Source organism: Alligator sinensis, unplaced genomic scaffold, assembly GCF_000455745.1.
Source record: "Alligator sinensis unplaced genomic scaffold, ASM45574v1 scaffold389_1, whole genome shotgun sequence".
Classification (NCBI taxonomy): domain Eukaryota; kingdom Metazoa; phylum Chordata; order Crocodylia; family Alligatoridae; genus Alligator; species Alligator sinensis.
Window position 1 is genome coordinate 546,973 of NW_005841951.1, and position 14,479 is coordinate 561,451.

General features: G+C 40.6%; 1 protein-coding gene across 2 annotated transcripts in view; it reads left to right on the forward strand.

Annotated features, from left to right (window-relative positions):
- The first annotated feature begins 1,101 nt into the window (after positions 1-1,101).
- The window catches only part of RBMS1 (RNA binding motif single stranded interacting protein 1), a 204,109-nt gene continuing 190,731 nt past the window's right edge, over positions 1,102-14,479 (forward strand). For both annotated transcript variants that reach the window (XM_025199973.1, XM_025199974.1), the window contains exon 1: positions 1,102-1,125. In XM_025199973.1, coding sequence (XP_025055758.1) covers positions 1,114-1,125 — 12 coding nt within the window. In that variant the 5' untranslated portion in view covers positions 1,102-1,113. The remainder of the gene's footprint in view (positions 1,126-14,479) is intronic.

Consider the following 14,479-nt stretch of genomic DNA (forward strand, 5'->3'; position numbering starts at 1 on the left):
TTCCTGCCGCCGCTGCCGCCGCGGGTTCCTCCCTGCTAGGGCGCGGGGGCTCGGCCCTCCCCTTCCCCTTCCCCTTCCCCCGCCGCGTTCTCTCCTCTTCCCCGCGGTGTCCCCACCCTCCTCGCCGGCCTTGCTGCCCCTTCCCCCCAGTCCTGGTAGATAGCGGCCGGGCGGAGAGAGACGTTTCTGCAACCCCTGAGCAGCTTCATCGCGCTGCTCCTCGGGATTCAGGGCCGCCTCCTTCAGCTCTTGCACGTTCATTTGATGCGGGGGGGGGAGCAAAAAAAAAAGAGTCAAAGTTTCACCTCCAGGCCTTGCCCTGGTGCTGGCCCCGGGAGCGCTTTGTGACTAACTTTCAGCTGGGAGGAGGGAGCCGGGCAGCTGCAGATGCCCGGTCCTGGCTGTAGTGTTTGCGTTGCCTTGGTTCAGGGTGGGGGGTTGGTTTTGAATCTGTTGAGTTGCAAAGGTTATATTAAAAAAAAAAAAAAAAAAGCAAGCGCATCTGATAAGCGAACCGCAGGTGTGTCCGGGTCTGTACAGTGGGCCGGGGACTGCGGATAAACTGTTTATTCCCATTTGGTTGTTGTTGGGCTGGTTTGAAGTCTCTCTCCGCCTTTCCCCCCCTCCCCCCGGAGTCTGTAAGGGCAGCCAGTCTCCCTGCTCTAGAAGCATCATGCTGCAAACTGGCAAATGCAGAGGTGGTTGCATCAGCTGTCTGGAACATTTAGCGTAAGCGGCTCCAACCACCAATGTCACTCCGCCCAAATCACAGCAGGATCATATGTGGGTGCCGGGTGTGAACTTTCTTTTGGACGTTATAATCGTGCCTGGGTTTTTTGCAAACTGAAATCTCATTGGCTGTGTGGGAATTGCTAAACCAGAATTTCTCATTTTTTATATCCTGTGTTGTTGTTGGGCAAAACCTAATTTATAGTATTGAAGTGGGAAAACAAACTCAGTTTGACAATCAGGAGATAGTTTACAAGTCAGCAAGTGATGAGGCATTGAAATGCATTTTGTTGTAAGCAGAAATTGATAGGTATTCAAATGGCAGCATCAAATGACTGGTTTTCTCTTACATGTCTAATCTGTGTTTTCAAAGACTTTCAAGTGATGATGGTTTGTGTAAGTACTGTAGTTGTTTAAGCTGTTGCTGTTTAAACACTGGAGTAATCAATGCACTACTTTTTAGATGTGATGTATGTTTAATGCACCTTTTTTAAATAATGTAGTGCAGAGTGCCTAAAGGGCAGCCTTTTGTACCATCCAACACTTAGCTGTATGAATAATAAATATTCACAGGTGAAAGAATACTTTTGTACAGGAACATTTACCTTAGTGATTTTTATATACCATTAGTAAGTTAGTAACCAAGTATATTACATTTAATATCAATAATGCACTGTCACTTATCTCTTTCTCTTTTTTTTTTTTTTGCCCTGTAAATAATTGAATAGGGAGATAAACTGTAATAGCTTTCACTAGTAATTAGGGTGGGATCCCAGAAATCCATGATCCTATGAGAAAGCCTTAAGGACCATCTCATGAAAGTGTGCTTCCTGTATAAAGTATTTAATATTGATTTGTATTACAGTCAATGACATCTTCAAAACCTACCTTGGAGTCTTCACTATAAAATTATACAGACTAAAATTACGTTACTCCTGATCTCTTTGTTTCATCAGAGTAGACTCATCCATTTGACCTACATGCATTAAAACACAGATTTGATGATTGAATCCAAATTTCCTGTTTGAGAGGCATCCTGGTTTTAAAAAAATAAATGTTTGGCCCCTCAAAAATAAATAGAAAAGGTAGAGGACTGTATGTCTCAGTACTGAAGTATGTTCACCTAGTGTAAATGCATTTCTTTTCTCTTCATAAATCCAGTCTGAACATGTTAGAAAATTAATTTAATCCACAAAATTAAATTGGACTAACTCAAAAATAAACTGTCTCCCAGTATGTTTAAATACTCCAATAATTCAAGTAAACTGTCTGCGGTTTTCATCAGACAATTGCAACCATCCTGAACAGCCTTTGCTGAAGGTATGGTATGAAAGTGGTATATTTTTCCTGGTTAAACACCCTCCAATACCAGTATATTTTTAGCTTCACGTGTTGTCTCCATCTAAGTTATAATGGAACTCATGCTGAGAGGTGAACTGCAAACACATAATTAGGAGATGATTAGAACTGTTCTGAAGATGGACCTTTCAGTAGAAAACGTCAAAAGTTTTCATTTGAAATGGCTGAAATTCCTAGCGAGACTATATTTTTCATAACATTTTCATATAGTTAAGGACCTTGATTGCTTCAAAAACATGTCTCACAATTAAAATAATGTGATATATATGATTCTGTTAACACCTTCATTTATTTGTGACATTCAGACTGTTTCAGTAATATATTGTGAGAGTGGGAATAAACCTTGTACATGATTCGAAGTCTCTCCAGATCGAGATGATTTGAGACATCCATTTAGGATTTTGTACCCTGTAATAAATGTGTCCTTATTTTGGCAGTTCCTTTTTCATAATCTTGTGTGGTACTCCAGAGAGGCCATTTTTGAAGCATCATCTTAGAAAATATCAACAGCTCTTAGACTTCCTTTTTAGTTGGCTTTTTAAAGGAAATTCTTTTTCCATTACATTAAATGGTTTTCAAATTCATTTAATTTATTTTTCCTAAATCTTACCATTTAATTTCTCTGTATTTATGAGAGGTGTTGTTCACTTTCAAATTAAAAAATACAGTCAATATTTGATTGTAGGTGTTGTGATAGTAAAAGTATTGTATAGGAACCACCTCTTAGTAGATATTATACCTCTGTACCCAGCTCAGTGGAATAATACCTACTAAGAGGTGGTTCCTATACATGTCATATATAAACAAATTTGACAATAGTGGGCCAAATTCTGCTGACCTTACATATGTCAGGTGAAAAATAAAGGGGCATTTATACTTTGTTTTTCCTTGACTACATATAAAATAGGATATAGGTATCAAAAGAAGGCCTACCAGATCGTGTAATCATCACCTACATTGCTGTTTTCTGCTTACACAATATTTTTGCCATTTGCCATATTACTGCTGACTGGTTTCCATATCTTCTTGATGATTCGTTGATATTGTTTAGCAGAAAAGCAATAAGATTTGTTTATATTGTTTAGTAGAAAAAAGACAAATTATTGTCTTTTTCTGACTATGTTAATGTTTCTCTGCTGTTTTAAAAATAGTTCTTTAAAATTGACTATAGTGCTTCTATTCTTTTAATTTTTAAATTAGACAGTAACGTTATGGTGTTTTATTTAGTGCTTAAACACTGATATGAATTTTTAAATCAAACTTTCTATAATTAAAAAAGATTATTTCATAGTGCAGTGGTTCTGAACCTTTTTAGGCTCAAGACACCCTTCCCTAGGCTCATGGCACCGCACAGAAAATGCTAGCTCTTAGTTTTCACTCATTTTTTGATAAGAGGAAAATGTTGTCTTATGTTGCAAAGAACTTGGAAAGACCACAACAGGTCGGACTGTTTTTAACACTGAGGATTCCTATTTGAAATATCTGGGTTTATCACGTGAATCGTGTCTGCATCTAACAGTACTAACATTGCATGGCATCTGCATCACCCTTGAAAGGCTGTCAAGGCACCCCAGGGTGCTGCAGCTCTCTGGTTAAGAATCGCTGTCATAGAGGGTAGTAAGCCACAGGAAACCTACATGAAATTCAGTTTTGTCTTGAGGTGAAATTTTCCTGTAATAGTTGATAAATTATTTTATTTTGTAATTTCGTAGCAGCTAAATGTAGTAGTAACTGGGAAATGAACTAATATTATTTGATGGGGCAAGTTTTATGCTTATGTAGAATTATTGTAACTTTAGATGTAAATTATTAACAATATGCAGAAAACAGATTTTTTTAATCTAAAAACATTGTTTCAAATTGATACTTTTATGTGAGCCTACTGTGGAGGTGAAAGACTAAATGGAGAATTTACTGAAACAAAAGCTTACTCTTCAGTTAAACAAAGCATTTATGAAATTGTCTTAAAAGGAACTATGGCTAATCCTCACAATAGCATTCTATATTATATTAGGCTACATACTGCTGTAGAAGTTTCTGATGCACCATGGTATCTGGCTAGTACACATACTTTTGCTAAAATATATTTATAAGGTGCCATCCTGCCCTACATACTTTGGCTGGATCCCTCAGAGAACTCGCTGCTCTACATAAATTCCTTACATCTATTCCTCAGGATACTGTACCTTTAAATGTACAATAAGAACTGTTAAAAAAAAAGCGTTAATGAATTATGACCTTATTCCTAAACTGTATAAATGGAGGGTATGCAAAAATAAAAGTACTGTAGATTTTTGTTTACCTAAGATTATAAGTAGCTATTGCCATTAATGGTTCTTGGTGAGGTCAAAGCTAGACTCCATTATCCTTTAAAAAAATATATTAAAAAAAGAAAAAAGCTTTAGCCCTTTCCGATGAATAGTTATGTATTGTGCATGATTTAGCCAAAACGAATAATGAATAATTTCTAATTAACCAGCTTTATTCTATGAGCACTATGATTCTGTGTAAGATTTCTACACACTGAAGTGATTTCTGGCAAGTTCAAATTTACCATAATGGGCTGAGTTATGTCTGTACAGCTGGACTAATTCATAAGTTTTGATAGTCATATAATATACTTTGTGCCTTGCATTTGAAACCATTGATTTTGATTTTGAATATTTTTCCTCTGTGAAGAAAGAAACTGTACAGAAGTAGGTATGAACCATGATTTTAACTCTGTGTAGTTTTGATGCCATTTTTCCATAGAATAGAAATGGCTTCCCTCTCCCCCTCCTCAACTTCTGTTTCAATGCAAAGGTGGATGATTCTTTCCCAGACCTTCTCTTGTGCTGTTCTGAGCTTGCGAATCCACAAGTGAGATCTGTTGGCAAGGCATTTTGCTTCTGCTTTGTTGCCTCCACTGGCCTGTAGATTTGATGGTCCTTTTCTTTCAGAAGCTTTGCTCTTTTCATCTTCCACAACACTTAACTGCACAAAAAATACCTTCAAAGAGAGGTTCCACTGAAGAGCAAGTAGTACAAGTAACTGCAGTCTCCACTGAGTGTAGAAGAGAGAATCCTTCTAAGCCCTGACTGCCAGTGTCCTTCCTCCAACTCTGGAGTCCTCATAAAGGCTTAATATAGGGTTAAGTGTAAAGGAACTATTCTGTGAAGATGACATTTTCTTCTTCTATGTCCCTCAAGTCTGGATCTGTAGGTGCTTGCTACTATCCATCTGACAAATGCCACAGTGACGCGTATCTTTTTTTTTTCTTCTTTTTTTTTTGCATCAGGAATGTGGGGAGGCAGTGATTTCCTTTTTCCTGTATAGCAGTTGTTATTACAGAAAGTGTTTATTTTTTGCTTGTTTTAGCTTTTCTCACTGGAGCATTTGCAGAGGGACATATCTACTCTAAATCTCTTTTCCAGTCACATGTTTTGTTTCAGTAGCTTGTTAACAAGTTGGAAAAGAGCTGTGCAGAAGCCTGTTGATGAAGCGATTGATTTCTTTTTAGGGACTGAAAGAAAGGCCTTCCTCTTAGAATGGGTAAAATCAAGCCCAGTCCAAGCAAATATTATGCAGTGCAAAACTCTGCCCCGCTTTGTTAGCCATCCTTGGAAGTGCTTCTTACACTTCTAGTTCTGGTTCTCTTCTGAGATGGCTGACTATCATACCAGACTCCACAGTGGACAAGCCTCCATGAGGAGTAGACTACAACTACTGATTCGTTACCTGACTCAAACAATATTTGAACCTCTCTCTCAAAAGATCAGTTAACTCATTCCATCAGTTAGTGGTTTTATCATGAAAAATTTGTAAGGGTATTCCTCATTATTATAACTATATATATATCCCTCTGACATGGACAAGAGTGCATTACATATAACAATTCTATGTTTGGTGCCTTCATCTCAAAGATTGGTCAGTGGGATTTTACCATTTATTTCCGGGAGACCAAAATTTCATTAGAAGTGTGATTTAAACTTGGGATATGCTGATTTTTATCATCACATTCCTGGTTATGGTTCTTTTGAAAAAGAATTCCACTTTTGAAGAGAATTGCAGAGCTATAAGATACCCATAGCCCTTACTTTGTTGGGGAAGCAAGACTGGTCCATGCCGTTCCATAAATGGATTATGCTGATTGGAGAGGGGAAGGTGGAACAGTATCCATGAGATGTGCTGACTTATTGCATTTCCCAGGGAGAGCCTTTTTCAGGAGTAGTTTTATAGAGTCCTGTTTGCTGTCTTTCAGTATAACTACTAGGGAAGATGGTGGTAAAAATATACTTACATGAACAGAAGTAAATCTAACCCTGTGGTAAGAAAAAAAAATCTCCCATCTGTTCCCTGATACACTAGAGCTGATGGGTTCCTATTAACAGTGTAATAGTTGATTTTGAGACTGGACTTAAACTAGAGTAAGCCATACAAAGAGCTGAAGTGTGGCTCCACATGGTAGGTCTCATTTTACAACTGTGAACCAAATTCAGGTGACTACCATTGAATTGATGGGAACTTTGCTGTAGGCTTAAATTGGACCAGGGTTCAGCCCTCCCATTAATTTTGGAAATGTACTGTTAAAAAAAAAAAAGGTTAAAAAAATTATCAAATGCTCTTTTATTAAGAGTTAAATCCTTTTGCCAAGCTGAATCCTTTGGTGCCTCACAGTGGACCCTCTCCTTGTGTCATGTATCAGTCTCCAGTCTTACCCTTCCTCCCATGTCTTGTGACTTAGATATTCTCTGCTGGCTCATCCCAAAGACTTAAGTCATCAGATATCTGGATGTCCCACTGATTAATGCCAGTGGCACCGGATCCACATGCAGTCAGTTAGTGCTGACCATCCACTCATTTGGTTAGTCCTTGGCCACCTTCCATTCCCTACCTTATCATGCAAAAGTTAAATCTAGGGAGCCATTTTAAACAATAAATTGACTTATGTGCCCTCTTCCAACAAATTATTCTGTGGGGATGATATGAGCTGTAAACGCATAGAGATCTCTCTGCTAGGTTGTCAAATGGGCCAGTAGTTTCAGGTGGCCCATTACATAGGCACAGCCTAGTGAACAGTGGTACTACCCTGTTGAAGGTCTTATGCTTCTCCACTCTGGGATACATGAGTAGCAGTTCCCAGTGTCATTCTACTCGGAACGTTATAATCATAAACAATTAGGATTGGAAGGGACCTCAGGAGGTCACCTAGTCCACCGTCCTGCTCAAAGCAGGACTGTCACCAGCTAGATCATACCGGCCAAAGCTTTGTCTTAAAAACCTCGAAGGATGGAGATTCCACAACCTCTCTAGGTAACCTTTACCAGTGTTTTACTACCCTCCTAGTAAGAAAATTCTTCGTAATATTTAACCTAAATTTTCCTTGCTACAACTTGAGGCCGTTGCTCCTTCTTCTGTCATCTGCCACCACTGAGAACAATCTAGCTCTATCCTCTTTCAAACCCCTTTCAGGCAGTTGAAGGCTGCTATTAAATCCCCTCTCAATTTTCTCTTCTGCAGACTAAATAAGCCCAGTTCCCTCAGGCTCTTAGAAGTCATGTGTCCCCTCACCATTTTCTTTGCCTTCTGCTGAACTCTCTCCAATTTGCCCACATCCTTTCTGTAGTGGGGGATCCAAAACTGGACACACTACTCCAGATGTGGCCTCAGCAGTGCTGAATAGAGGGGAATAATCACTTCCCTTGACCTACTGGAAACACTCCTACCAATGCAGCCCAGTATGCCATTAGCTTTCTTGGCAACAAGGGCACACTGCTAGCTCATATTTAGCTTATTGTTCACTGCTGTACATATTTAGCTTATTGTCTACTTTACGCTTGTCCTTGTTGAACCTCATGAGATTTCTTTTGGCCTGGTCCTCCAATTTGCCTATCACTCTGAATCCTAGCCCTACCCTCCAGCATATCTGTTATACTCCCAGCTTGGTGTCATCTGCAAGCTTGCTGAGGGTGCACTCTATGCCATCTTCCAGGCTGTTGATGAAAACACTGAACAGGATTGGCCCCAGGACCGACCCCTGGGGCACTCCACTTGATACCAGCTGCCAACTAGACATTGAGCCATTGACTACTACTGTCTGAGCCTGATGCTCCAGCCAGTTTTTTAATCCACCTTGCAGATCCAGCCTGTATTTCCTTAGCTTGCCTGTGAGAATGGTGTGGGAGACCATATCAAAAGCTTTGCTAAAATCAAGGTATATACCACATCCACTGGTCTCCCTGCATCCAAAGAGCCAGTCATCTCATAGAAGTAAATCAAGTTGGTTAGGCATGACTTGTCCTTGATAAATCCATGCTGACTGTTCCAAATCACCTTCTTCTCCTCCAAGTGCTTAGAAATGGATTCCTTGAGGATGTGCTGCACAATTTTTCCAGGGATTGAGGTGAGGCTGGTCTGTAGTTCCCTGGATGCTCCTTTTTCCCTTTCTTAAATATGGGCACTATGTTTGCCCTTTTCCAGTCATCTGGGACCTCTCCCAATCACCATGAATTTCCAAAGATGATGGCCAGCGGCGCTGCAGTCACATCAGCCAACTCCGTCAGCCTCATGGACTAGTGTATGTCCAGCTTTTCTAAGCAGTTCCTAGCCTGTTCTTTTGCTGCTCTTGGCTGTTCACCTCCTTCCCAAACTGTGCTGCCAGGTGCAATAGTCTGGGAGCTGACCTTGCCTGTGAAGACTAAGGTGAAAAAGGCATTGAGCACTTCAGCCTTTTCTGCATGCTCTGTCACAAGGTTGCCTCCCCATTCAGTAAGGGACCCACACTTCTCTGATCTTCCTCTTGTTACTGACATACTTATAGAAACCCTTCTTGTTCCCTTTCACATCCCTTGCTAGTGTCGGGGCCGAGGGGCTGTGGCCAGCAGCCCGGGCCCATGGGCCGGGGAAAGGTCGGCATGGCGAACTAGAATTAGGCACGGATGCGTGGAGGTTGGTTAAAGATTGTTTTACTTACACCGTAGATGGTCACGGTGCAGGCAGGAAAACTTGCTTGGGTTGCAGTTACAGACAAACACGTGGAGTTTGCTAGACTCCACAAAACAAACACGAACAGAGCTCTGGATACACACTCATGGAGTTTGCTAGGCTCCGCGGAACGACCAAAATGAGAGTCCAAAAGGTGACTCTCCACGAGCGCGCAGGGTAGGGTACGTCGAGGGATCATGCGGTGACGATTCTTGATGGCTGATCAAACCACCAGTCGGTCCGAGATTTACTTAGAAGTCCACGAGGTAATTGTGGACTCCTTGCTGGAATTCTCTCGGATTTCTCCCGGAATTCTTGGAATCGGGGTTCTTAGGATCCTCCTGAGATTCTCGGAGATCTCCCACTTGGGCGGAAACTGCTCAAGCCTCTTATATGGCTAGCAAGCCAATCGCTAGCCGCCACGTGGGAATAATTTAGAACTGGCCAATAGCGGGACACAAATTTGCATGCGAATGGCGGGAACTCCTTTGCACCGTGCATTTCTCTTTGCAACTAAGAAATGCACCCTGCAAAGAAAGCTCCTAGTGGCGGGAAATAATTTAGCAGTGCCGAAGCGCGCACAAACAAAATCACACCCTTGGGTTGTGACAGCTAGCTGCAATCCTAATTGCACTTTGGCCTTCCTGAGTTCATCCCTGCATGCCCAAGCAATGCTCTTATATTCTTCCCTAGTTGTGTGTCCAAGTTTCCACTTCTTATAAGCTTCTTTTTTTGTGATTTAGTTTACTGAAGAGTTTCCTGCTAGGCTAAGCTGGTCTTCTGCCATACTTCCTGCATATTGGGATGGTTTGCACTCTTGGTAAAGCTTCTTTAAAATACAACCAGCTCTCCTGGACTCCTCTCCCTCTCAGACTGGCTTCCTAGGGGATCCTGCCCATGAGTTCCTTGAACAAGTTGAAGTCTGTTTTTGTTTTTTAAGTCCAGGGACCTTACTCTGCTCCTCTCCATCCTTCCTTTCCTCAGGATCCTCAGAACTCAATCATCTCATGGTTGATGCTCCCTAAGATGCCATCTATTAGTACATTCCCCACCAATTCTTCCCTGCTTGTGAGCAGCAGGTCAAGAAGAGCATGGCCTCTAGTTGGCCGCTCCAGCACTTGTACCAGGAAGTTGTCCCCAACACTTTCCAAAAACTAACTGGATTGCCTCTATACTGCTGTATTGCCCTCCCAGCACGTGTCCAAGTGATTGAAATCCATCATGAGAACCAGGGCTTGTGATTGGGACACTGTTGCTAGCTGTTTGAAGAAAGCCTTATCCACCACTTCATCCTGGTCGGGTGGTCTATAGCAGGTCCCCACCATGACTTCACCCTTGTTGCTCTCTCCTCAGGCCTGTTGAAAGTCTCTGGATTAGGGTCAATCTCCAGTTTCATACTGGAGCTCTGAGCAATTATATGGCTCTATTACATAAAGTGCAGTTCCTCCTCTTTTCCCCTGCCTGTCCTTCCTGAACAGTTTATAGCCATCCATGACAGTGTTCCAGTTATGTGAGCTATCCCACCAAATCTCTGTTATTCCAATCACATCATACTTCTGTTACTGTGAAAGGACCTCCAGTTCTTCCTGCTTGTTTCCCAGGCTCCGTGCATTCGTGTACAGAATGTTAGTGTGGGCTGCCCCTTTCAGCCACCCTTCCAGCTTTTTCTAGTGCAGTGGTTCTCAACCTTTTTAGATTCAAGACACCCCAGTTCAAAGACTAATTTTATTTGTTTTTTGACTACAGAAAAATAATGCAGAAATTCTTCTGTCTCAAAGAACTCAAAAAGACCACAACAAGTCAGAATGTTTGAACACTATCTGGGGACATTCACCAAAGAAATAATCCCTAATTGACCAAAGCCCTTCTTTTCTGAGCATGGAAGATCAGGAACAGCCTTTTAGGTGCAGTTTGTATGTATAATTTTGGTTCTCGTGCAGTCGATAATCAGAACACTTAATACTGACCTTTAACGTTTTTCCAGCTATTTTACAATATACTTGTGAAAGGAACTAATTTAAAAGGTTCATATTTCTATAACAAACCACTTGTACACACAGTAAAATGCATAAAATTATAATGGTGACTTGACTTTATAATCACATTGTATGTTAAATTCTTTTTCTGTGATGAGAACTGCAGAACTCTAATTAGTGGCAATCTCAAACTCCGTATCCATCTCATCCATCAGTGTGGAGTTCAGATCTACTCCTCTTAGTTATAGCTGAGATAGCATTCTGTGTTCCATGGATATGAAATATGCTTAGGTGTCCGCTTCCAAAACATGTGGGCAGGGTAGAAAACTGATTTGATGCAATTTTTTCCAAATAGCGTTTTTAAAAGAAACAGAGTCATTTGGTACTTTTAATAATCTTGCTACACACCAGTGGTAGAATTTTGGAATAATTTGCCACTAGTTGTATCAGGTTGCAAGTTAAAACAGAATGACAGTGAACCAAGTATAGCCAGCAGTGATCCTCATTCTGTCAATACAACATGTGGTATGGCTGGAGCTTAGGGATCTAAGCCCCATCTGCCTTTGAAAATCTCCTGGGTGAAATAAGTGGAGCAATCTTCCAAATCAGTCAGTTGTAGCACCAGTATTTTTCCCCAGAATGAAGACGATCAGAGGATTCAGTTCCCGTTTAGAACACTGGCCATTTCTCTGTACCTAATCTTGGATTTATTTTCCATTTTACCTGCTCCACTATAATGGAATGTTCAGAAAATCCCTCTGTTGTAGTTTTGATAGTTTCCACTGATCCTTTTAAATTATCCTGTTGTTTGTGAATGGTGTCTGAGCTTAGAGCTTGAGAGGACTCTTGATACTTACAGATCCAGATTCTGCGATGGCCAGCTTCTACCGTCTACCACCATCTTTCTAGTCCTGATGTTGCAGTGCAAAATTCTGATTCATAGCTAGTGTGTTTTATAAAAGATGACAAAACACTAACTAAATATTGCTTCCATTTTGAGAGGTATTTCCCTTTCTGCCAAAATTTGCCTTAAATGTTTTAAAGTAAAAGAACTAACAAAAACAAACTGCCTGGTTCTACAATTCTTAGTCATGCTACTGTGTATTGACTTCAGTGGGCCAGCAACTACAAGGAAGGAATGCACAACTGGGCTCTGTCTTCCAAGCCATCACATACTTTATTAGCCAGTCACATACTGTGGAATAATATCGAATTGTGTTGTACAGCCTATTGCTACACAATGATGAGTTACAAATACAAGAAAATTTGCACGTAAAAACTCTGGTATTCTTACTAGTCTAATGGCATGAGAGGGAAACAGTGAAAAAAATGAGTTCCATGAAGAATAGCTTAAAATTAATCTCTGTAAAGTTCTGTCCTTTTTCTGGATGATAACTGCCTCTGGTGCACGTGAAAATATTGTAGGGATGATGTATCTTTTGCCTGTCTTGAGAGCAAACAAAACATTCTGAATATGTGAAAAACAAAACAAGGCGCAGGCGTGGAGGACATATTCTGTAAAGGTTTGCACCTCTATTTTTGTAACCCTTGAGGGCTTGGAGTCAACCGGTCTCTGTCCAGCCAAAGAAAAGAGGCCTCCATGTGATGTGCACTTGAAATAGATGTGCCAGTATAGAAATAAGAAAGAATGTTTGCACATGGTCTTGCACTGGTTTAATTAAATTGACTTAAAACAGATTTAAGGTCAACTAGCGTACAGCATCCTAAGTCGGAAAGAAAGGCAGATACAGGATCAATTACAAACGTATCAATAGCATTTCATCTACGTTAGGAATCGGAACTCATGGCAGAGGTGATATCTTGTCTTAGATCAACTAGATATTTGCAAAAAAAAATTCTTTATTTGCAAGGTTTCAGGCATACTCATCCTACCTCGCATAGGAGAATGCAAAGATTGTAAAATTTCTGCTAGGTGGAAATTTTTGCATTTTCCTATGCCTGAGAAAGGATGTGTGCGCCCAAAAGCTTGCAAATAAAGCTTTTTTTTTCCCCCCAAATATCTAGTTGGTCTAAAAAAGATATCACCTCTACCACGAGTCCTGATTCTTTTTTTTCCTGTAGACAAATACCACTACAACCTGTACCCCTTTTATGTACATTTGGAATTCACAGCCATATCTCACCCTTTTTTTTTCTCATGTGCAGATCCTATTGACGCCTGTGGGATTTAGTGCACTGAAGCTGGTCATGGTTGTTTGTGCCAAGTCAGAGGATATGAGCTTTGCTCTGAGGATTTCCAGGAAGGATGAAAACAGTATTCCCTTCCGCTTCCTCAAGGTGGTCAGCACCAGCACAATCTCCTTAAATTATTGGGCTGTAGGAGTCTCTCTCTAGCCCCTTCTTCCCCTCTGAGTGCAGCATTTTGTCCTTCTATGTAAGGATTTTTGGATTAACAAAGTAGTGAGCCCACTAACCATTTTCCTCTGTTTCTAGTTTGCTCCACACTGTTGTGAAGTGTTCATTCTCTGATCTGACTGTCCTGTACAGCAAAACCATGGTGCTTATTCAGCTGAATCTAGGGCATTTCATGTCAGGAAAGAGGCAGGATCTGAGTCTGAAAGAGGACAGAGTCCAACTCTAAGGTTACTAACATCTAAGGTCTATGTAAATGAGATCAGGATTTAGCCCATTATATTTTAGCTATTTTTGTTGAGAAAACAGAACATCAGATAGTAAAAACTGTTGCAGGCACTATTGAATTCTCACTGTTTCATCATGCAAGACTAAAGGGTGTGGAAGAAAATGGAACAAATTGTCTTAATACAAGCTGAGAAGGTTTTTAAAGTTAGATGGTATATTTCAGTTGTAAGGTCCCCACTGGAAATGACTTGCAAAGAAATACTCAAACGAATGCGAATAGGAGTTTTAGAGGCCTTGCAGCAAAATGTCACATCTATCTTTCCATTTTCAGTATACTGTAATATTAATATTTCATTTTAGACCCGGGGGGGGGGGGGGGGGGGGGGGGGGAGAGGGTTGTAACTCCAAATTAGCAGCTTCTGCAGCATGAAAACAAAGATAGTAGTGACTCATTTGGAAAAGTACTAGCTAAAACATTCTGTCCCCAAGAAAAAGCATTGAAGAAGGGCATATGACATAAACTTTAAATTCCATGAATAATGTCTGTGACCTTCTGGTTTTCTCTTGGTAATGGTTCTGATTAATGACAAAAAGGCTTTTGACAAATGCAGATCAGAGAAAAAAAGTATCTGCATGGGAATATTTGTTGAAAAGCAAGCCTGTTAACAGGATCAAAGTCTCTAATATTCCTGTTACCTACTTGCCTGTAACCCAAGCAGTTAGCCAAATATTGAGGACCTTGCAGGTTGTTCCAGTTAGGAGGATCAGTTGGTGATAATCAGGGGTTTCTTTGATGTGATCTCGTTTATGTACAAAGGATAGACAAACTCCTGTTTCCCTGAACACAGCAG